The sequence below is a fragment of the Callospermophilus lateralis genome, chromosome 5, assembly GCF_048772815.1.
Source record: "Callospermophilus lateralis isolate mCalLat2 chromosome 5, mCalLat2.hap1, whole genome shotgun sequence".
Taxonomy (NCBI): domain Eukaryota; kingdom Metazoa; phylum Chordata; class Mammalia; order Rodentia; family Sciuridae; genus Callospermophilus; species Callospermophilus lateralis.
In genome coordinates, this window is record NC_135309.1 from 64370389 (window position 1) to 64391092 (window position 20704).

General features: G+C 49.9%; 1 protein-coding gene and 1 long non-coding RNA gene across 3 annotated transcripts in view; one reads left to right on the forward strand and one right to left on the reverse strand.

The window, feature by feature from the left end:
* The first annotated feature begins 979 nt into the window (after positions 1 to 979).
* On the forward strand, positions 980 to 19852 carry LOC143399767 (uncharacterized). Of its 2 annotated transcripts, none has more exons than XR_013091429.2 (3): positions 980 to 1164; positions 8263 to 8376; positions 19253 to 19852. It is a non-coding gene; the product is annotated as an uncharacterized LOC143399767 (long non-coding RNA). The 2 variants fall into 2 exon arrangements; XR_013091430.2 differs by lacking the exon at positions 19253 to 19852 and adding an exon at positions 14891 to 15221.
* Positions 5134 to 20704, reverse strand: part of Arhgef37 (Rho guanine nucleotide exchange factor 37) — a 50780-nt gene continuing 35209 nt past the window's right edge. Inside the window, exons 8-13 of the mRNA XM_076856733.2 lie at positions 19298 to 19408; positions 18147 to 18476; positions 15666 to 15794; positions 13018 to 13213; positions 11156 to 11313; positions 5134 to 8524 (exon numbers count right to left, since the gene is read on the reverse strand). Coding sequence (XP_076712848.2) covers positions 8315 to 8524; positions 11156 to 11313; positions 13018 to 13213; positions 15666 to 15794; positions 18147 to 18476; positions 19298 to 19408 — 1134 coding nt within the window. The 3' untranslated portion in view covers positions 5134 to 8314. The remainder of the gene's footprint in view (positions 8525 to 11155; positions 11314 to 13017; positions 13214 to 15665; positions 15795 to 18146; positions 18477 to 19297; positions 19409 to 20704) is intronic.

Sequence of the window (20704 nt, forward strand, 5' to 3'; positions counted from 1 at the left end):
TTTGACCTCTGAAGACAACTAATTGCTTTCAGTTTTGAAAGAGCTCAGGCAGTCATGGGGGATTTTCAGAGTTGGAGTGGGGAGGGGTCAGGTCCACAGCATAAGGGCAAAGGTGGAGGCAACAGAGGGTCCGACCAGACCAGAGAACACGCAGGGGCGGGGGCTGCTGCCTATAAAGCGTGGAAGGAATGCTAGGAAGGGGTGGGAGGGGACAAAGTTGTCTTGTATGACCAAGGGTCCATTATTTATTAAGCCCTTCTGTGTACAGGATGCACAGCCCAGTGCTCCCGTGCTCCTCTCCACATCCCAGCAACCTCGTGAGGTAGGACTACTTCCTGGTTTACCCACAAAGAGGAAAGAGAGGTTTAGAGGTTCACTGACTTGTTTCATGGACGTCAAGGATGTGAGTGTGGAGTCAGGAGCTGCACTCAGGCGTCTTGTGTGGGAAATCTGGGCTCCTGACTGCCCCTACTTCTTCAGCCCCAGACCCCCTCCCATTCCAGCACCTGGGGCTCCCCAGGAGCATTCTGCCCTCCAGTGAAGGGTTTCAAACAACCCCAGGCCACTCCAGGGCCTATGCACTGTCCCTTGTCCTGACAGCGGGACCCTAACTCCTCATGCTGTTCTCAACTCTGCCTCCTGCCATGATCTCTGTATCTTTAAGGAGCCTGAGACCCTAGAGGCTGGTATTTGAATCCCTCTAAAAAATTGGAACTCTGCTGCCCCCTCTCAGACCTGGTTTTGACTTCTGACCAGCCTGGATGCTAGGAGAGGCTGTCCTCAATTGTCCCACAGGGGTTCCAACTGCCTGCCGGACACCTGTTGCCGACTCTCCTTGGGGAGCATTCCCCACCCCCACCCTCCACCCCTGCCCCGGTGCCCTCCCACCCCTCCACTCCTTCACCTGACTCGACCCTTCTAGCCCTGGCAACTGAATCTGTGTTCCCAGCCCTGGCCCTGCCCCAGGGGAAAGGTTTGGGGCTCAAACCCAACAGCCAGTTGGTTTCCTGAGAGGCCTACAGAACGAGGTCCACAGTGGCTGGCTGCTGTGGAGATTTGTATTTGATTTTTGGTTTGAGCTTGTAGCTCTTGAGAGTTTCCTCTGTGCCAGGCACCGGATTAATCATGTAAAGTGGATTTCTCATGTAACCCTCCAGGAGCACTGTGAGTAGACAAAAAAGCTGCTGTTATTGCTATCAATGGGCTGGGCTAGTCCCACTTCTGAAGCTCTGCTGATGGGCCTGGGAACCCTGAGACCCCAGAATCAGGCAAGCAGCCCCTCCCTGGCTGAAAGCTCCACCCTATTTCCCATCTCCAAGCCCTGGAGCTCACTGCCCCCCCTGAGTCAGGGCCAGGTACAGATGCTGCTCAGGTGCCATGGCTGGAAGATTGTGTCCCCTCCTCTAGGACTAGTAGGCCTGACCCTTGCCCAAAGCTTTGCTCTAACATAGTGCCCTTGGATTTTCTCCAAGTCTGTCTGTTCTGGGCCCTGCAGTAATAGCCTCAGTTGGACAAGACTTGGGCAGCAGATGCCTACAACCACTGGCCCTGGAGTATGAACACCTAGCTGTCTGCAGCTGAGGGTGCTTCAAGAATCCCTGTGTGAGGAGGGCTGATAGATCCCTGATCCAGAGAAGGTGTAGACAGACCTGTCCTCCCCAGGGCTGGGCATCTGGAGAGAGGCAGACATACAGGGGAGGCCCATAGTGCCAAGACACAGCCCCTCCCCGCACGCCAGAGACATCAGTCACTGTGCAGTCAGAAAGCAAAAGCCACTCTACGCACTTTGGATAAAAAGGATTTAATATAAAGGGTGGGCTAGCTGGGCCTGGTGGCACACACCTGTAATCCCAGCTACTCAGGAGGCTGAGGTAGGAGGGTCACAAGTTTGAGGCCAATCTAAGCAACTTAGCAAGATCCTGCTTACTGTCCCCCCTGAGTCAGGGCCAGGTACAGATGCTGCTCAGGTGCATGTCAAAATAACATTTTTTAAAAGGAGGGGGAGCCAGGCCTATGGCACACACCTGTAATCCCAGTGGCTCCGGAGGCTAAGGCAGGCCAATTGAAAGTTCAGAGCCAGTCTCGGCAACTTAGTGAGGCCCTAAGCAACTTAGCAAGACTCTATGTCAAAATTTTAAAAAGAGGGCTAGGAATGTGGTTCAGTGGTTAAGCACCCCTGAAGTCTGTCCCTGGTACCAGAAAGAAAGAAATGAAGGAAGGAAGGAAGGAAGGAAGGAAGGAAGGAAGGAAGGAAGGAAGGAAGGGCTGCTGAGGATGTAACTCAGTGGTAGAACACCCCAGGCCTCAATCTCCAGTATTGCCAATAAATAAATAGGACACTCAGGTGAGAGAGGATCTGAATAGCATCTCAGAGATTATCAACAGCAAATAGACATTATAGCTGGATGCAGTGATGCACACCCATAATCCCAATGACTTGGGAGGCTGAGGCAGGAGGATCTAAAATTTGAAGCCAGTCTCAGCAATTTAGTCAGGCCCTAAGCAACTTAGTGAGACCCTGTCTCAAAATAAAAAATAAAAACAGCTGGAGAGGTAGCTCAGTGGTAAAGTGCCCCTGGGTTCAATCCCCAATATTTTATTTATTTATTTATTTATATATATATATATATTTTTTTTTTTTAAAAAAAAGACATTACAGCCCCTAGGGCTGGAGGGACGTAGGGAAGAGGCGATGTTATTGATGTCCAGGATCTGGGGCCACCAGACAGACACTGGAAGCATAGCCAGGCCTGTCCAATGGGACTGGGGACCATGAGGGAGGACCATCCAGTAGGAGTTAGGACCACAGAGGAGACCAGCTACTGGCAGAGATGCTCCCTGAAGCAAAGATAGGAGGAAATGCCTTGGCTGCTCCCACCAGCCAGTGCCTCCCAGGGGCCCAACCTACCAGGTAACCAGAGGGCAAAGAGCCTGGGAAACATGGTACCCTGCAGTATACAGCAGAGCCCAGAACCGAACTAATTCTTTAGTGAAGATTCTGACAGTCAAGACTGAAATCCAAAACAGCCACCCACAGTCAGGCAGCCGATGCAAAGAAGGGGCTTGTGTAGATTGCACAACCTCCACACATAAGATTTCATATAAAAACAAACAAACAAACAAAAACTGGTTTCTGGCTTCTTTTGAAAAATCAAAGTATCTGGTCCCACTAGGCTCTCATTTCAATGTTGCAGTTGTTGGTTGGAACCAAGAAGCCGCAGCTCTTTAGACGTAGTGTATCAGCCTCTGGTCCAACACAGTCCCCACTACTCCCTAACGTCTCTCTCATGGGCTTCCTCTCTGCTCTCCCTGCTGAGCATCGTGGGCATTGCAGTTTGACCCCAGAGGTGCTTCCCAGCCATTGCTCAGAGGATGGGCAGAACCCTGCTGCCCCCTGGTGGTCACAGCTCACCATTCCATGATGCACATCAGTGATTCTCTGCAAGACCATTTTTCACCAATTGTCTCATTTAATTTTTAACAATCCTGTAAGAAAAGGAGTTGTTGTATGCATTTTACAGATGAGAAAACAAAGGGTAAGTTCAAAGCTTGACAGATAAGGAAGGTTAAGTGAACAGATTGGGGGTGGAGACCCCAATCCCTGTGTGTGGGGGAAATGGATCCAGCTTTTTATCTCTAGTCCAGAGCATCTTAGGCTATGTCACGCCTCCTAAAATGACTCTTCCCTGTTAGAAATGAGGTCCTGGTGGGGCGAGCCAGGGGTCACTCACTGGGAGCCCTCTGGGGAAGGACAGGGCAGGCTAGAGGCCTTCATTAAACTTCTTTACATATAGAAGCCATGATAAATGCATTTGCTACTTGCCTAAGGTCAAGTAGACCTCAGACTCAAGTTTTCTTTTCTGTTATTATTATTAGTCGTCATAGTAGTAGTACTGGGGATTGAACCCAGAGGGACTTTACACTGAGCTACATCTCCAGCCAATTTCAAATAAGACAGGGTCTCATTAAGTTGCTGAGGTTGGCCTTAAACTTGTGATCCTCCTGCTTCAGCCTCCTGAGTTAACTGGGATCACAGGCCTGCACCACCATCCCCAGCCAGACTCAGGTTTTCTGAGTGCTAGGGACTTTTCATCTGCCACCCTGCTTCCCCAGGCCTGAGAAAGACTTTGTCTCTTCTGCTTTCCCCAATTCTATCTATCCCACAAGGCTAGCACCTGCCCCACCTCCTCCAGGAAGCCATCCCTGAGCACCTCAGCCCTCTCAGATCTCCCCCTTGCCTGAACACCTACCAGCCTGGCCCACGCACTTCTTCATGAGTGCTGATGGCATTGTGCCTTGGAGGGAGAGAAAGCTGCTTGATGCTGTCCATCTCCAGCCAGTCGGGAGATGGCTTAAAGGCAGGGCTTTGGTGTTCCCATCCCCTCTGTGACGTCTAAGCAATATGCATCAACATCTATTACGTAAAGCACATGACAGAGGCTTAGAGAAATTCTGGAAGAAACACTTCCTGTCCTAGTAGGGCAGGCAATCTCCTGTGGGCACATCAGGCACACAGCCAGAGCCTAGTAATCTTCCTAAAATAAAATTCTGAGCCTGTCACTTTTCTGCTTCAAGCCCTTCAGTAGCTTCCCACTGCCCTCAGAATAAAACCTGAAGCTCCTTACCAGGCTGCCCCACACCCTGCAGATACCTGGGTTCCAGCCCTCTGGCACCTGCCATCACTGCCATCACCTCTGGCTTTTCCATGAGCCCTTCTGATTACCTTCACCTAACCCAGGTGCCTGCTGGGCCTCCTCTTGGATAGCACTTCTTCCAGGAGGCCTACCTGGACCACCAGGTCTGAGTCAGAGGCCACCCCCTGCCTTGAGCTCCTGTTACTGCCCTATCCTGACCCTTATATCTGCGTACCTAACTGCTGACTGGTCTGTCTCCCTCAGATTGTGGGCTCTGGAAGGACAGGACTCCAACTGTCTGATTTCTTACTGTATTCCCAGCATCTCTGTTCAACTCTTGGAGGCACCAAGCAGGCATTCAAATAAACACATGGACAAACAAGGTGCCATTTTTATAGATAGCAAGTGTAAATGAGCAAATGAGCAAATGGCCCACTGGAGCAGCTGACTACCCAATGGTTAAAGCCACAAATTCCAGACACACTGTCATCTTTGCAATCTTTTATTTCCAGCAGTTCACATCAGTTACTCATGGAGCAAGTGCTCATTACATCAAACAAGAATTCATTCATCTTTCCTTGGATATTGCAATCTTTTTTTTTCCCCCCCAGTGCTGGGGATTAAGCCCAGGGCCTCACACATGCTACGCAAGTGCTTCACCACTGAGCTACATCCCAGCCCTTGGCTACTGCAATCTTATTCTCATGTCCAAAACTGAGTTGGAGTCCAAAGGGTTAAAGAGGTCTCCCTCCCCTGCAGGGAGCAAGGGTCACCCCTGTGAATGAGTCTGCAACTCCTGAAAGCCTTGTGCAGTCCTTAAGTAAATATCTTGGCAAGTTAGCACATGATAACCCAACGGTGAAATGAATGAGACACAGTGCAAAGGGTTCTAGGCATTTTGGGGTAAAGAAGGCACATTACACAGTCCCCTGGAAAAAATATAGGCCATTCTCTATCTTCTCGATATGCATTTTCTCACTCTTCAGTGACTTTTAATCTCATCCGCTGACCTATGAGAAACCATAACCCACATGCTACTGAACACATTTTTATTTTCCCTTCATGAAATAGCCTTGGTTCCAAGCATATTTCATTTTTCTCCCTTATGCCTACAAGAACATCCAATTTTGTTTCGGTCCCTTTTAATGGCACTTAATAAATATACATTCTGGGACCTGACAGAACAGGCTGTCCTATTTCAAGCTGCCTCTAAAGCTGCCTGTTTAAACAGCTAGTACAAAGCTCAGATGGGGCACTTCCTAGTTCACCCCATCCCACCTCTGACCCCAGGTCTATTTATCCACCACTGAGTGATCAGGCAGGGGTTCTCAACCTGGCTGCACATTAGTTGTACCTGGGGGGACTTCCTGCAGTTCTGAGGCCTGAGCCACACCCCAGCTCAATCATATGAGCCTCTCTGGGTGGGCTCCTGGCTTGCATCATGATTTAAAGTTGCCCAGGTAGCCACAGTGAGCAGCCCTGCTGAGAAGCACTGAGCTAGATTGACAGCACACAGCGGGCTGTCAGTAAGTACCTGAGCAACCCACGAGTGGATTGCCTACTTTATTATCTGTTTCTCTCTGATTCCAATTTTTATCAGAAGTCTGAGCAGGAAAGAGAAAGGAGAATTCTACGAGCACATGTAGTAAAGTGAATTTGGGGCTGGGAAATAGATTGTGGGGACTGAGCTTTTCTTGCATTATGCAGAATTTTCATGCTTTAACAAGCCCAGAGGAGGCACATTACAGCCTGTCTGACACAGACAAGCATGTATTTCTCAAGAGCCTTCTAGAACCAGAGCTAACAGCGTTAGGCACTGAAGGTATAACACTGAGACATTCTTCAAAATAAATCTAAACAGGGATTTTTTTCTTTTTTCTTTTCTTTTCTTTTTTTTTTTTTTTTTTTTTTGGTACTAGGGATTGAATTCAGGGGTGCTTAACCACTGAGCCACATCCCCAGTCCTTTTTTTGTATTTTATTTAGAGACAGGGTCTCACTGAGTTGCTTAGGGCCTCACAAAATTGCTGAGGCTGGCTTTGAACTCTTGATCCTCCTGCCTCAGCCTCCCAAGCTGCTGGGATTACAGGTGTGTACCACCACACCTGGCTTAAACTGTGTTTTATATACACTCTCATAAGGATCCGTTCCAATCTTGCAAGATAGATGAAGATCACAATGCATCGATTTCCCCCTTCCTGTGAATCTTGCAGTGTATCTTAGCCCAAAGCATCAGCCTAGAGGCGGTGACCCTTCAGTGGATACATTCAGCATTGCCCCAGATCAGGCTTCCTGGGCAGGCATGTTATTGAGGAGATTCAATTCCCACGTTTGAGAAAGGGGTGACTTATTCACAGTGAATTCAGCTATGGGCCGCATAATGTCAACTATGGACTCTGTGGATGACAGTGGTCCTATAAGATTATATTTCCCAATGCTGGCATAGCCTCTCTATGCCATCTGCACCACAAAACTTCCTAATAATGCATGGCTGTGCAGAAGGACCTCAAGATAGATCTTGGGTTGATGGAAAGGACACTGTGCCGTGAACCATGTCTGCTGCCATGGGCTGGACACAGGGTGCACAGGACTGCCAACCTAAGCCAGCAGTGGCTGGGCCCACCTGACTGACACCACTGATGGAATTTACCCTGGTATCACACCCTTCAAGGTTGACAAGCCTCAACATCCTGAGCCTCGGGTCACTCTCACAGCCATGTGAGTGAAGTCATTCTAGGTGGGAAAGCTGCAGTGTGTCCTATGTCTAAGGCCCACAGCCAGCCACCTCCCACCCACACCCGCTGCTGCCTCCAGGCCCTCAGAGGCAACCTGAAAGCAGGGGGTTCCCTCAGCTCTTCCACCCAGAAATGGAAAACCAAGCCATTACCTCACCCCCACCCACCAGACCTGTAATCACCTACCTCACAGAGTTTCTGCAATGATTTGCATGTCCCTTTGTCCCCTGGTCCAGAGAAAACAAGGTTGTGCACTGCTGCCAACAGCCTCACACACCCCACCTGACATGCTGTCAAAATCCCCACTTCCCTGGAACCTCCTCTGAATTTGCCTACACACATTCCAGAACTGTGACTCGGTCACACCTCCTCCAGGGCCAGGCCAAGAGTCTTCTGGGAACCTCTCCACTGGCCAGACAAACCCATGGCTCCCCTCTGGAGAGGGCTCCCAGTGCTTCACCGTCCCAGATAACTCAGCTCACAGTACGGAGAAACGAAAGACAACTGGTCAACCCCTGACACAGGCTGGAACTGTGAGGCCAGGCAGCTCTGGACTTCTCCAGGGGTCCCTCCTTATAGCCACCCAACACAGAGGTAACATTCACCTGGTGGCCCACTCCTGTGGGCAGGCCTGGATGGAATCACAGGTAATTACAAGCTGTGGCAAGTCCTGGCCAATCATCCATGACCTGCCAACTAGCAAGTTGTGACTACAGGTTGGCATGGCTTCTTAAGGTAGACATAGTGAGTGATCCTGGCTGGGACCTTTGGTAGCCACCCCACCCAGCATCTGCCAGGCCCAGCTGCTTCTCCCTGCAGCCTTCTGGATGTCCTCCACTCACCTGACCTGATCTCCTCCACCCCCACATTTTTTTTGCTTCCTTTTCCCACCAGGATCACAGTCTCTAAACCTTTCCCATCCCTTGGCAACATGGAGGAGGGCACCCTAAGAGGGCAGAGTCCAGCCCCATGGAGCTGGACTTGGGGCCCTGGCCAGGAAGCTGGAAGGCACGTATCCCCTCTGCCCATTCACTTCCACCAGGCTCCATTCTGGGTTCCCCTTCTTGTCCTGGGCCTCCAAGACGGTCACAGGCTGGCCTGCCTGCAGACTCACTTCGTGGCTGCTCCTGGACACAAAGGGGTACACGGCTACCACCTGAAACACACAGAGGTGATATGGCAATGGTCAAGCCCCTGCTGTTCATCCCACCTGACTCGGGTCCCCACGGCCAGGCATTCCTTGCCTCCCCGGGTACATCCTTTGTGCCAAAGACAACGACATCTGCTAGCGATTACTAGGCAGTTGGCACTGCTCCAGGACTTTTCTGGGTCTTGTTTTTCACAATTCTATCATTCTATTTGCCCCAGTTTTTCAGAATAGGAAATTGAGACTTAGAGAAGTCAGGAACTTATTCAAAATTACACAGCTGTGACCTCAGAGCAGGTGAGCCGGCTTAGCAGCCTCTGCCTCCCCAGACCTAAGGGTTCTATCCATCAGGCCAGTTTCCCAGCCCAGAGGCAGAAGTTTGAGCAACATGGTTACTTGTTAAGGAAAAGCCCTCTTGGGCCTTTATTAAACTATTATTTAACTTCACTGGGCCTTTGTTTCATCATCTTATGAAATGGAAGTAATGATGTTTTACTTTCTGGGTCATTCTGAGAATTTAATGAATGAATACATACAGAGGGCTTCACACAGGGCCCGATACACAGTCAAAGCCCAGGCTACTTGGATTGTGATTACCACTGCTGTTATTACCATGGCCAGGCCTAAGGAACCATATGCAGCCTGGGAGGGTCCTAGGGGAGTCCATTGAGCACCCCTGAACAGAGCAGAAGCTTCCAGAGTGTTTGGGTGTTGGAGAGCTGAGCCCAGGGTGGGGCTTCCCTGAGATACTGCCAATATTGGCTGGAAGCTGGGTGGCAGTGGCGACCTTTCCCAGAGGCACTGGGCTGGGGCTGAGTTGGGTGGTCAGGGCCTCGGGTGCACCCTGTGAGTCCCTTGCAGCCATGGTGCACTATTTCTGGCTAAGGCTGGAGGACGTTGGCCCAGAGCCTTCATGGTGGGTGCAACAGGAGCTGGAGCCATGCAGGTAGGTTGTTTCTCCGAGCATCTGTACAGCAGCTCCAGGCTCCTCAGCACTCCAGCCAAGACATACGCAGACTGTGCTCAGCACCGCTGGGTCCCTCCCCTCTCAGCTGTATTCTTTCTGTCACTCATACCTCACCCGTGAGTTCCCTTTTGACTGCTGCTGATACCTGGGACAGCACCCTCGACTTTGGGATGTTCATAATATGACCCTCCAGCTTTGACAGCTCATCCAGTCCTCTTAAGGACCCCACCAGGCTGCTGACCCATCAAGGACTCTGACCTGCAAAGCTAAACCCCTCAGTGGCCTCATTTTTTTTCTTTCTGGGTTTTTTTTTTGGAGATGTAATTCATATACCCATAATGTTACTCTTTTAAAGTGTACAATGCAGTGGCTTGTAGTAGATTCATAGATAAGTACTACTATTACCACCACTTAATTCCAGAATGTTTTCATCACCCCAAAAAGAAACCCCACAGCAGTTAGCAGTCACTCCCTGTTCCCTGCCTCTCAGCCCTGCCCATGACTACACTTTCTCCGTCCATGGATTTGACTATTCTGGACACTCATATAAGTAGAACCCTACAATAGTGGCCTGTTGTGTCTGGCTTCTCTCACTCAGCATTATGTGCCCCAGGCTCAACCGTGCTGTAGCACATGGCAGTACTTCATTCCTTTCTATGGTTGAATCATATTCCACTGTCTGGCTGTATCATGTTTTGCCTACCTATCATGTTGATGGACATTTGGGTTATTTCTGCTTTGGGTTCTTATGAATAATGCTGCCATGAACATGGATGTTCATATTTTCCTTTTTTCTTTCCTTTTTTTTTTTTGTACTGGGGATTGAATCCAGGTGCTCTACCAGTGAGCTACATCCCCAGCCCTTTTAATTTTTTATTTTGAGACAAGGTTTTTCTAAGTTCCTGAGGCTGGCCTCAAACTTGTGGTCCTCCTGCCTCAGCCTCCCTAGTTGCTGGATTTACAGGCATGGGCCACTGTGCCCTACTTTCCCATTGCTTTTGTGAGAAAGATTGAGGTCCTTGCTAAGGTCACAGGCCCCAGCTGGCCTGTCCTCATCCATCTTCCAGCAGTACCTCACCCCACCCTGCCCCTCACTCTTTCCCCACCCACTGATTTCATCCAGTCCTTCACAAGGCCCCGTCCTCTCCTTTACATAGGTCACACATACTTTCTGGAGAGCTCATGTCACCTGCACCCCTTATGTAGTTAATTCACCCTTCCTATCTGAGAAAAAGCTTCCTTCTCAGAAAAATCTCTCCACACTCAGGGCTCTTGCACTTAACCCTGCTGACTTTACAGTAATCCATGCACTTATTTTATTAATCATTGTTTTCCCCAGGTTTTAAGTCTGAGGAGGGCAACTCTTGTTCATCATTATGTCTCATGTGCCACCATACCTGGCCAATACTGAATGAATGAATGAATGAATCCTGCTTGCCTGGCTGGTGGGGACAAGGATTAGCTCTCCATTGTCAATGTGGCAGGGGTAGGAGGCCCCTTCCTCCAGGTTCCACCCCTGGCCAGGACATTGACATGGTCACTGATCAAGGCCTGGCCTCACAGGGTGGTGACTCCTCTAGGTAGCAGGAGCATATATTTCAACAGAAGAGGAAAATCTAAGGCCCAGTCCAGGTGGTGGAGAGGAGGAAAGCCTGCACCCTCCCCAGACTCACCTGGGTCACAGCTGGGACAGAGCAGACAGGGGCTGGAGTGGGCTCTGGTGTTAGGTGTTGGGAGCCCTCACGTGGCCCCGCCTGCCCTCTGAGCTCCTTCTCACTGGGGACCACATGGTACAGCTGCAGTTTGCCAGCCGGCACGTATCCCCGATGTCCTGGGGGAACATGCAGAACGTTATCAGCTGCAGGCTGCCTTCCTGTCCAGTTTAGTGGAGGGAAACTCCAACAGTGCCTCAGCACTCGGGGGGCGGGGGCTGACAGGGTCATGCAGTACCCTCCCAGCCCCCCTTCCCACTGTGCACTATTTCTAGCTTCTGCTTACTTACCCCCAATGACAGGGGATTCATTCCCTCCTGGGACAACCCACTCCGCTGTAAACTGCTGACAGAGAGATACAAAATTCTCCCTTGGACTGAACGAAATCTGCTTTCCTGGTGGCCCGTGTCGCTCTAGTGGATGCCCAGAGCAAAGCTGTTTCCCCTCCCCGGGTGCCTTCCCCAGGCGGGGATGGCCTTGCTCCAAGGGGCCTGCTCCTTCTCCTGTGGAGGCCACTCCAGTGCTGTTCTGGTTGCTGTCACGATGAACAGCCATTACTTCCCAGGGACTTGCTAGGTGACAGAACCAGCATGTGATTTAGTCTTCCCACCACTTCCTGAGGTGGGGTGATGCTATGATCTCCCTCCTATGTTGAGTTGGCTGAGCTCGGAGAAGCTCCGTGACTTTCCTGGGCTCACAGAGTTAGGAAAGTGGTGGGGCTGGATCCACATTCGGTCCTCAGGGCCCAGGCCTTGCTCCAGCACGCATTCCATCACCTCCCCATGAATCATCAGAGTACTTTTCTGTGACATCTGCCTGTTTGTACCACTTTCTTAATTTTTAATACTGACCCACTCTTTAAAACTTGGCCTTATACTACATAATGAATTCATAATTCATAATATTATGAATACAATCATGGATTTAGAGATCAGTTATATTTTTTCCAGTACACATTAAAATACTTAAACAACAATTATAAGACACTGTCCGATGGGGACAACATGATCTGTGAGTCCCCTCACCATAATCCTGGGCCACCCTCACCTTGTGGGTCACATGCCTGTCTTTGGAACATGCTGCTAGACCATTGCTGTCCTGGGTTCATGGTGCCTCTTGCACTCAGCCCAGCTACACAGGGGCACCCAGGCCTGAGCAGCACACCCGAGGCCAGGGCCAGCAGAGGGAGGCAGCTTCATCACTGCCCTGGTTCTGGACATCAGGCTCCTGTCCGTGTAGCCAGGATCCAAGCACCCCTTCTCTGTGTAGACCGCCAACCTTCACAGTATTGCTGAGGTTCTCGCCATATATCTGTCTACTCTGAGTTTATGAGATCCCCCAAGGTAGGGTCCTTGTTGTTTTTGTTTTTGTTTTGTTTTGTTTTGTACCAGGGATTGAATGAACCCAGAGGCACTTAATCACCGAGCCACATCCCCAGCCCTTTTTAAATGTTATTTAGAGATTTGGAGACAGGGTCTCGCTGAGTAGCTTAGAGCCTCACTAAGTTGCTGAAGCTGGCTTTGAACTCGTGATCCTTCTGCCTCAGCCTCCTAAGCAGCTAGGATTATAGGCATGCACCACTGTACTCAGCCCTTGTCTTATTTTCAAAGTACCCGGAACACAGGCGCTTAATGAAGGATGTTGCAATGAAAGATTGAATTCCTGTTTTGGACATTCCATACCCCACTGACTGCACCCCAGGCCCTATATCAGTCACATGTGCTCATTCCCATCCTGGATTTGCACAGTCAGAATCTGTCCCACTAGAGTGCTTGTCTCCCCACCAACTTTGATTGGGTGGCTTTCCCAGAAGGCACACATACCCCCAGTGTCCACCAGCCAGCGACTGCTGTTGCCCTTGGTGTCCTTGTTTTGAAGGAGGGCCACGATTTGACCCCGTGGCAGGGTCAGGTCCAGAGTCCCAGACCCACTGATGTTGCTTGTGACCTGGTACAGCTTCCCGGGGCCATACCTGCCGAGGAGAGCCTGCACCTGCCGTTCAGAGCCTGGAAGGAGTGGCTGGGGAGAGGAGGAACAGACAGACACAGGGCTTGAGTTAACTTGTCTAGGCTGGTGTCTACATGTGCTGAAGCCAGGGGTCCTGACCCACCCTTACCTCCATCAATGAAAGCCCATCCTGATCAGAGCAACTGTGCTCTCGCTAGTGGGTGGTTGGCTCTTAGCATCCAAAGGCATTTGAGGAGAAGTTTGCAGCTTCTGGAATTCCCTAAAATACTAACTCAAGTTCTGTAATTTCTCAGGTACAGAACTCCTAGGATTGAGGATGCAGAGTCAAGATTAAAAATAAAAATTGGGACACAAGCTGGGCTCAGTGTCATCCTAGTGATTCAGGAGGCTAAGACAGGAGGATCACAAGTTTGAGGCCAGCCTGGGCAACTCAGCAAGTCCCTGTTTCAAAATAAAAAGGGCTGCTGGATGCAATGGCACACACCTGTAATCCCAGCAGCTGGGGAGGCTGAGGCAGGGTGACCGTGAGTTCAAAGCCAGCCTCAGCAAAAGTGAGGTGGTAAGCAACTCAGTGAGACCCTGTCTCTAAATAAAATACAAAATAGGACTGGGGATGTGGCTCAGTGGTTGAGTGCCCCTGAGTTCAATCCCCAGTGTCCCCCCAAAATAAGTAAATAAAATAAAAAGGGCTGAGGATGTAGCTCTGTAGAGCACCTCTGGGTTCAAACCATAAGAATGTTTAAAAACAAAATCAGGACAGGATGCAATTTAGTAGTAGAGCTCCTTTGTAGCAAGTGTAAGGCCCTGGATTCAATCCCCAGCAAGAGAGAGAGAGAGAGAGAAGAATAAAGAATCAAGACAGCCCAGTGTTCCTAAACAGATCTAAAACAGAAGCGTAGAGCTGGGGCAGCTTTTTTTGGAACCGTGGTACTGGGATAGTACTTCTTGGAATGGTGACGTCAGCATGAGTGTAAAAGCCAGTGGGGAAGCAGACATCTGCCTTTCTCTCAAAGCTGTCCAGCCCCCTGTGCAGAGAAGAGCAGCACTCCAGAAGGTGCCAGGGGGCCCGTGAAGACACCACTAGGGCAGCTCCCATCACATGGCCACCTGGTTCTGCGGGGTTCTGTGCTCTTAGCCAAGTCAGCCAGGAGTCCAGAGGGCTCTGTGTGGGTGGCAGGGTGGGAGGCTGAGACAGGTGTGTCTCTTTCTGCCAACTTACAACACACACTGGAATTAGATATTTCCATTTGTTTCTTCTTTTTTTGTTCTTCTGTGTCTCCTAATTTTTCAACAATAAGGATGGATTGCTTCTCCAGTAAGAAAATTGTTATTTTAAGTAGAGAGAGGAGATTGCCAGGATGAGTTTGAAGGGCTACTATTCTCTATTTTCTGTCCCCCTCCTTTTCCCCCAGGTTCAGGGTCCATAGCACACCTCCAAGAGACCTCTGACCTGAAGGCAGTGGGCTGCCCTCACTGCAGGGCGGAAGGCAGGGACAGCTGGGGACAACTTGGCCAAGGAGTCAGTCTCCCCACTTGTGGCAGAAGTTAGTCCCTGCTGCCCTCTACCCTCTGGCCAAGTGTGAAGGCCACTTTATCTGCCTGGCTCTGCTGGCCCTTACTCATCTCTGTGTCCCCAGGCCTTTTCTCCCTCATGGGGCATCTTGGTGCCGTCTTGTGATTCCCTCACTTCACATCTCACTTGTGACTCAACACAGTTTGTGTTCTCAGGTCCAGGCTTTGCCACACTCTGGGAGCCCCTTCTCCCGACAGCTGACCTGTGAGTTTGAAAATATGGATCACCTACATGTACTCTGCAAGTGGAGTGGAAGACTCTCTTCCCTTATATTTTAGAGAATATTTTTTTTTTTTTTAAAAAAAAACAACTGTCTGCCAGTCACAGCTCTATAAACCATCATGGAGCTAATATAGTGTGCTTTGCACACTGGGGCTGTGGCTCAGTGGTAGAGCACTTGCCTAGCATGCATGAGGCACTGGGCTCGATCCTGAGCACCACATAAATAAATAAAGTTGTTTCCATCTACAATTTAAATAAATAAATAAATAAAAATTAAAGTACCATATCAGAAAGAAAATTTAAACAACTTTTTATTCAAACTTTTCACTCATTTTAAATATTGCTTTTGAGCTGGTATCAGAAAGGAGTCAGGGAAAAGAACATGTTTTGATGAAATTTTTGAGGAAGCTCCAGATTTGGGATGCAATCACCACTTCCCATCCTTTTATCTAATTTCACTCTGTATTAACATGTTGGTTTTCTTATTCTTGACCCATGAGTCCTATGCTGTCCCTATGCTCATTGCCATGAAGAGGAGGTCTGTGTTGGGGGATGTGCCACCCAGCTGCATTTCACAGAGAGGAAGGAGAGAAGCAAAGAGAAAATAGTTCCACGAGTAACAGAAAATACTGGGAGGGGGGAAAATATTGAGTCCCCCCTAGTGGCAGGGGAAGAACTGGACAGTCTTTGGTGGGGAGGGACACTTACCTGTGCAGTGGGAGGTGGCAGCACTTTCTCAAAGTTCTCTCGAAAGGCACGAAGCTGGCTACCCGTCTGGCCTAGTGTGTCCTCCACCAGCTTCCTGAAGGCCAGCTCAGAGAGGTGGTGGTGGGGCAGCTGAGTGGGACAGACACTGTCAAGAGAACCTTCTGCAGGACAGGGAGGCAAGAAGCCCCTGGCCACCCACACTCTAGCCCCAGATGTCATGAGGCCTTTTTGTCCTGGTCAACTGGCTCACTCTCCTTTAAGAAAGTCTCTCTCTATAGAGCAGGTGCTACTGCCTGTCATGGTGCTCTAGCCACAGGACTGGTGGTCCTGGTATCCCTTCCTCCTAGCCACAGTGACTGACCCAAGGGATGACAAAGACAAGGGAAGGTCAATTGGACCCTCCCATCAGACTCAGTAAGTAAAGGCTGCCCTTGGTCACTCTTCCTTTGGATTTTCTAAGGTAAAGGTACAAGCTTGGATGTCTTCCTAGTCACCTCTCCCACCATGTAGAATTTAAAAACAAACAAACAAAAAACCACTGCCTGAAAATAAAGCCCATCTGGAGAGGGAAACAGCCCTGACAGCATTATTAGTCCTGCACGGTACAGGCCTGAGCCTGGCCCCCTCCTGGGCTCTGCTTGTGCAAATCAATACATTCTTCATGCTGGAGCTGGTTTTGTCTGGGTTTATGTTATTTGTAACACAACGAGTCCTGCATAATGCTCTGTCCAGAGACCCTGACCCCATTAGGGACCTCTGTATCCCTATCAGACAAGCTAAGAGTGCGTAGAGACCCCACGGCCAACAGGGACAGTCCAACTCTCTGAGTGGTGGCTCTTTACTCTGCATTTTGACCTCTGGACTTTCTTCCACAGATGTGAAGAGGTAGAGGTATGTGCCATACAGGCCTTTCCCAGCTGCACAGGGACGGGTCCAGGTGAAGGGACCACTGGACACAGATAAGGCAGGCTGGCAGCAATCCCCAGCAGGCCCCTGCAGTCTGCAGTTCAGGACCATTCAGGAAAGGCGCTTCCCTTCTGCTTTATAAACTTGACCTCCCCCTGCTGGCCCCCAACACTGCCCAGCCCTGCACATCCCAGGCTCCACACCAGTGCAGAGGGTGAGAGAAGCAAGAAAAGATCCCCCAGCCAGGTTTACGCTTCTGCTTTGGGGAAGACAAAGGTTTCTTTCTGCAGATGGCTCAGGCCTAACTCAATTCAAAAAGGGAGATTTTGTATTGAGACAGAACTCAGTGCTAAATGCTGAGAGAGGCAAAAAGCAGAAAAGGCCACAGTGCCAGCCCTCCTGAGGAGGTAGCTTCCAGTGCTGCGCACATCCTAGGGACTGTGGGGTAGAAAGGATGGGAGGACAGAGTAGCCTGGGGACCGCAATTCTGAGAGCTTTGTGGAAAGACTTATTCATCTGCACTGTATGCCAGGTTCTGTGGAAAGCCTGGGGGACGATGGAGGGGACTTCCAGGCTAAGGCAGTGACCAGGCAAAGGGAACGTGGTCATGCTCAGAGATGGTGTGCTGGAGAGAGGGGCAGTGGGCCAAGAGTGGGGCTCTGGTCGGAGGTGATGGGAGGAGGAGGCAAATCTCAGAGGAATTTTAATGGAAGGAACTGGATGGGGAAAGCTGAGCAGAGCAACATGAAAAACAGGAGACAGAGTGTCACTGAGGACCACTGAAATTGTGCCCAACGTCCGACTCAAGAACTGTTCAGCTTGGATTAACACAGAGCAACATGTGGAAGCAGTTGGGTGCTCCTTCCTATACCAACTCCAGTCCTCAAACTTTTAAAATGAAAGTTTGCATGTTGAGGTTTGCATAGACCTTTCTGGAATCTATTTCTGTTTTCGGCTGAGAGCTCCTGTACAAGCTGAGCCCTATGTTCAAAGCCCGGGCTCTGGAATATGAACCAGGGTTCATTATCTGTGTGGCCTTGCATGAGCTACTTAACTTCTCTGGGCCTTGGCTTCTTTATTGTTAAAATGAAGCTAATAATAATAAAACCTACTCTGTGAGGTTGTTGTGAGGCTTAAATGAGATAATGCATGGAAAGTGCTCCAACCAGGTATATAACAAGAGCTCACCAGGAGGTGGTTACTAAAAGTTATAGCAGTAGCACCAGTTTCAGACATTTACTCCTGATTATGTAGAAGGGACCTTCTGTCTCTGCCACCTGGAGATGGGTCCCAAGTCTGCTATTTTCCCAACACAGCTTGGTCTGTTTGGGTCCCAGAAGCTGGGATGCCTGGAGTCCCAGTCCTTCCTTGCTTTCATGGTCTGACTGCACTAAGGAGGGAGAACAGACATGAGGGAGATCTAGAAGGTCTCCAATGCCCCTCTTAGGTACTCGACAGCCTGTTAGGGAGGTCTATCCTAAAGAGGGGCGCCATGGCAGCCCTGCAATCAGCTGGCTGGTGGGGCTGGGCCTTGCCTGGCTATGCCCCAGAGGTGCCCGAGTCCAGTGGCTTTACCTGGGCCACACTGCCTTCTGCCCTCTGCAGCACTTGCTCTGAAAGGTCCTTCTGGAGAGCCACAAACGTGCGTAGGATCTGGCCCAGCCACTGCATAACCAGTTGGTTAAATTGCGGGAGCTCGGCCACCAGCAGGGAGTTGAGGGCCTGGTAGGTGTGCCGGGCCGCCTCCTCCTCATACGTCACGCTGCCCACCTCCAGCAGCTTCTCTTCCACCCGCTCAAAGTCCAGTAGCTTATCCAGACGTTTCTTGATCAAGTTCTGAGGGCCGACCAGGGCTTTGGCCAAGCTGCACAGTGGCCTCCACACCAGGCCTTCCAGCCGCTGCTTCTGTGGGGAGGGAAGAGCTTGGGAGGTGGGTAGCGAGGCAGCTGGGGGCCGGGGCTGGGAGAAGGGGCTTTGGAGGCAGGTAGGCCTGGGTTCCAGCGCCCCCTCCACCAACTGCCTGTGGCCTGCAGCACGTTATCTCATCTCTCCAGGCCTCTGTTTGAGGTCTGAAACACAGGGATGGCTGATAATGAGCTTGTGAGAGTGCCTGGCAAAGAAGAGGCACTCACTTTATGTCCCTTCAGTATCATTACTGTGCAAAGATCTTGAAAAATAGTTTTTCAGAGGGTGATAGTCAAGAGCACAGTCTTTGGGACTCAGACTCCAGCACACTACTGACCATCTGTGTAAAACCCAAGAGGAGCTGGGGTTATGGCTCAGTGGTACAGCGCTTGCCTCACATGTGTGGGGCACTGGGTTTGATCTTCAGCACCACATAAATAAATAAAATAAAGGTATTGTGTCCTTCTGCAACTAAAAATTTAAAAAAAAATGTTTAAAAAGAATCCAAGAGGTCACATCCTCTGAGGCTCAAGCTCCCATCTGCAGAATGGAACTATTAATAGTATCACCCTCAAAAGCATGTGCTGAGGAGTTCATGAGGTAAAGAATGTAAAGGACTTGGCACAGCGCCCAGTAGAGAGTGAGGCTCAATAAACATTAGTGGGGGCTATTTTTATCAGCAAATGCACTAATAGTAATCCCTACCCTGCTGACCAGAGCACTTATGGATGTGGCAATTGTGTAAAGTGCCTGACTTCTAAATATTATCCTTGTAGGCTCTGCTACCTGCCTGGCAAAGAGAGGAGAAAAGTTCCACTTACAAACTCCAGGAAGGCCTGGCATTGAAGGTCTCTGGACAGGCTGCTGTACTGCTCCACAGGCCCTCCGGGGATGTCCAGATTGCATTCATGTGGCCGGAAGCGGAGGAAAGCCTGTACTCAGGGTCAACAGGACACATGCAGTCATGGTTCATCATGGTCATCTTCCCCCTGATCCCCTGCAGCCAAGCTCTGGAAGAGCACCCAAGGCCCTCGGCACCCTGCCACCCCCATGACAGGCAGGCACACAGCCTGTTCTATCCCCACACATCTTGGGTGATTACGAATTCTTCTTGAATATCTTTCCCCCTCTGCCAGCACTTCTGAACTTCGAGCATTTGCAAACCACCTGTGAATTTTTTGCCATGTCTACATTCTGCATATTTCTATTAATACTTTTCCAACTATTCTTATTTAAATCAATGCATTAAAAAAATACCTTATGATGTTACCACAAAGGGGAAAACAGTAATAACTGTCATAGACACAGGAAAATAATTGCCATAAAAACAAAACAATGTTAATAAATTCTGCCTGGGTACTGATGCCTACTGAAGACCCCTGAACCTGTGACTTCTTGCACACATGTGAAACATGAAACAACGCAGCTGGGCACAGTGGTGCATGCCTCAATCCCAGCAACTCTAGAGGCTAAGGCACGAGGATTGCAAGTTCAAGGCCAACCTTAGCAATTTAGAAAGGCCCTAAAGCAATTTCGCAAAATCTCAAAATTTTTAAAAATGAAAAAGGGCTGGGGAATGTAACTCAGTGGTAAAGTGCCCCTAGGTTAAATCCTAAGTAACCCCTCTCGCACTCCCTCCCCCCAAAACAAGATGATCAGCACAGAGGCTTCTCCTTGACTCTGTTGGAGGATAAAAGACAGAAGCCCTTTCTTATTGTGGGATTCAATGTCAACACTGCATCTGTTGTATAAGCTGTGTAAGTCCTGCATCTAAGCAAACACAGCTTTGATGCTTCCAAATGTTCATTCTGCTACCAAATACCCTCTGGCTTCTCTCTGTCGAGGCCCAATACCTGCAGGTCCATTCCTCCTCTTTCTTGACCTGCCTCTGAGCACCTGCCCCTTCTGTCTCACTGTGCCATAATAGGATCCTGGCTGCTCAGATCCTTGCACTGGGGACTCCAGATGAAGCATGAGCCAGCAGGGCCATCTGACCCCCAACAAAGAGGAGTGTGGACCCAAACTTCCAGTAAGGCCACCCCAGAGCCCAAGTGGTCTGTGCCAATGAATGGGACTGAGGTAACACTGCCCAGGGGCCCATGCAGACAGAGTGAGTCAGCACCAGTGACAGGGAAAAGAGGAATACTGGCCAAGAGAAGTGACAATCTGGGTGGCATGCAAACTGGTGGCCCTGTGGGCTGAATTTGGTTTGAAAGGATGCATTTTCT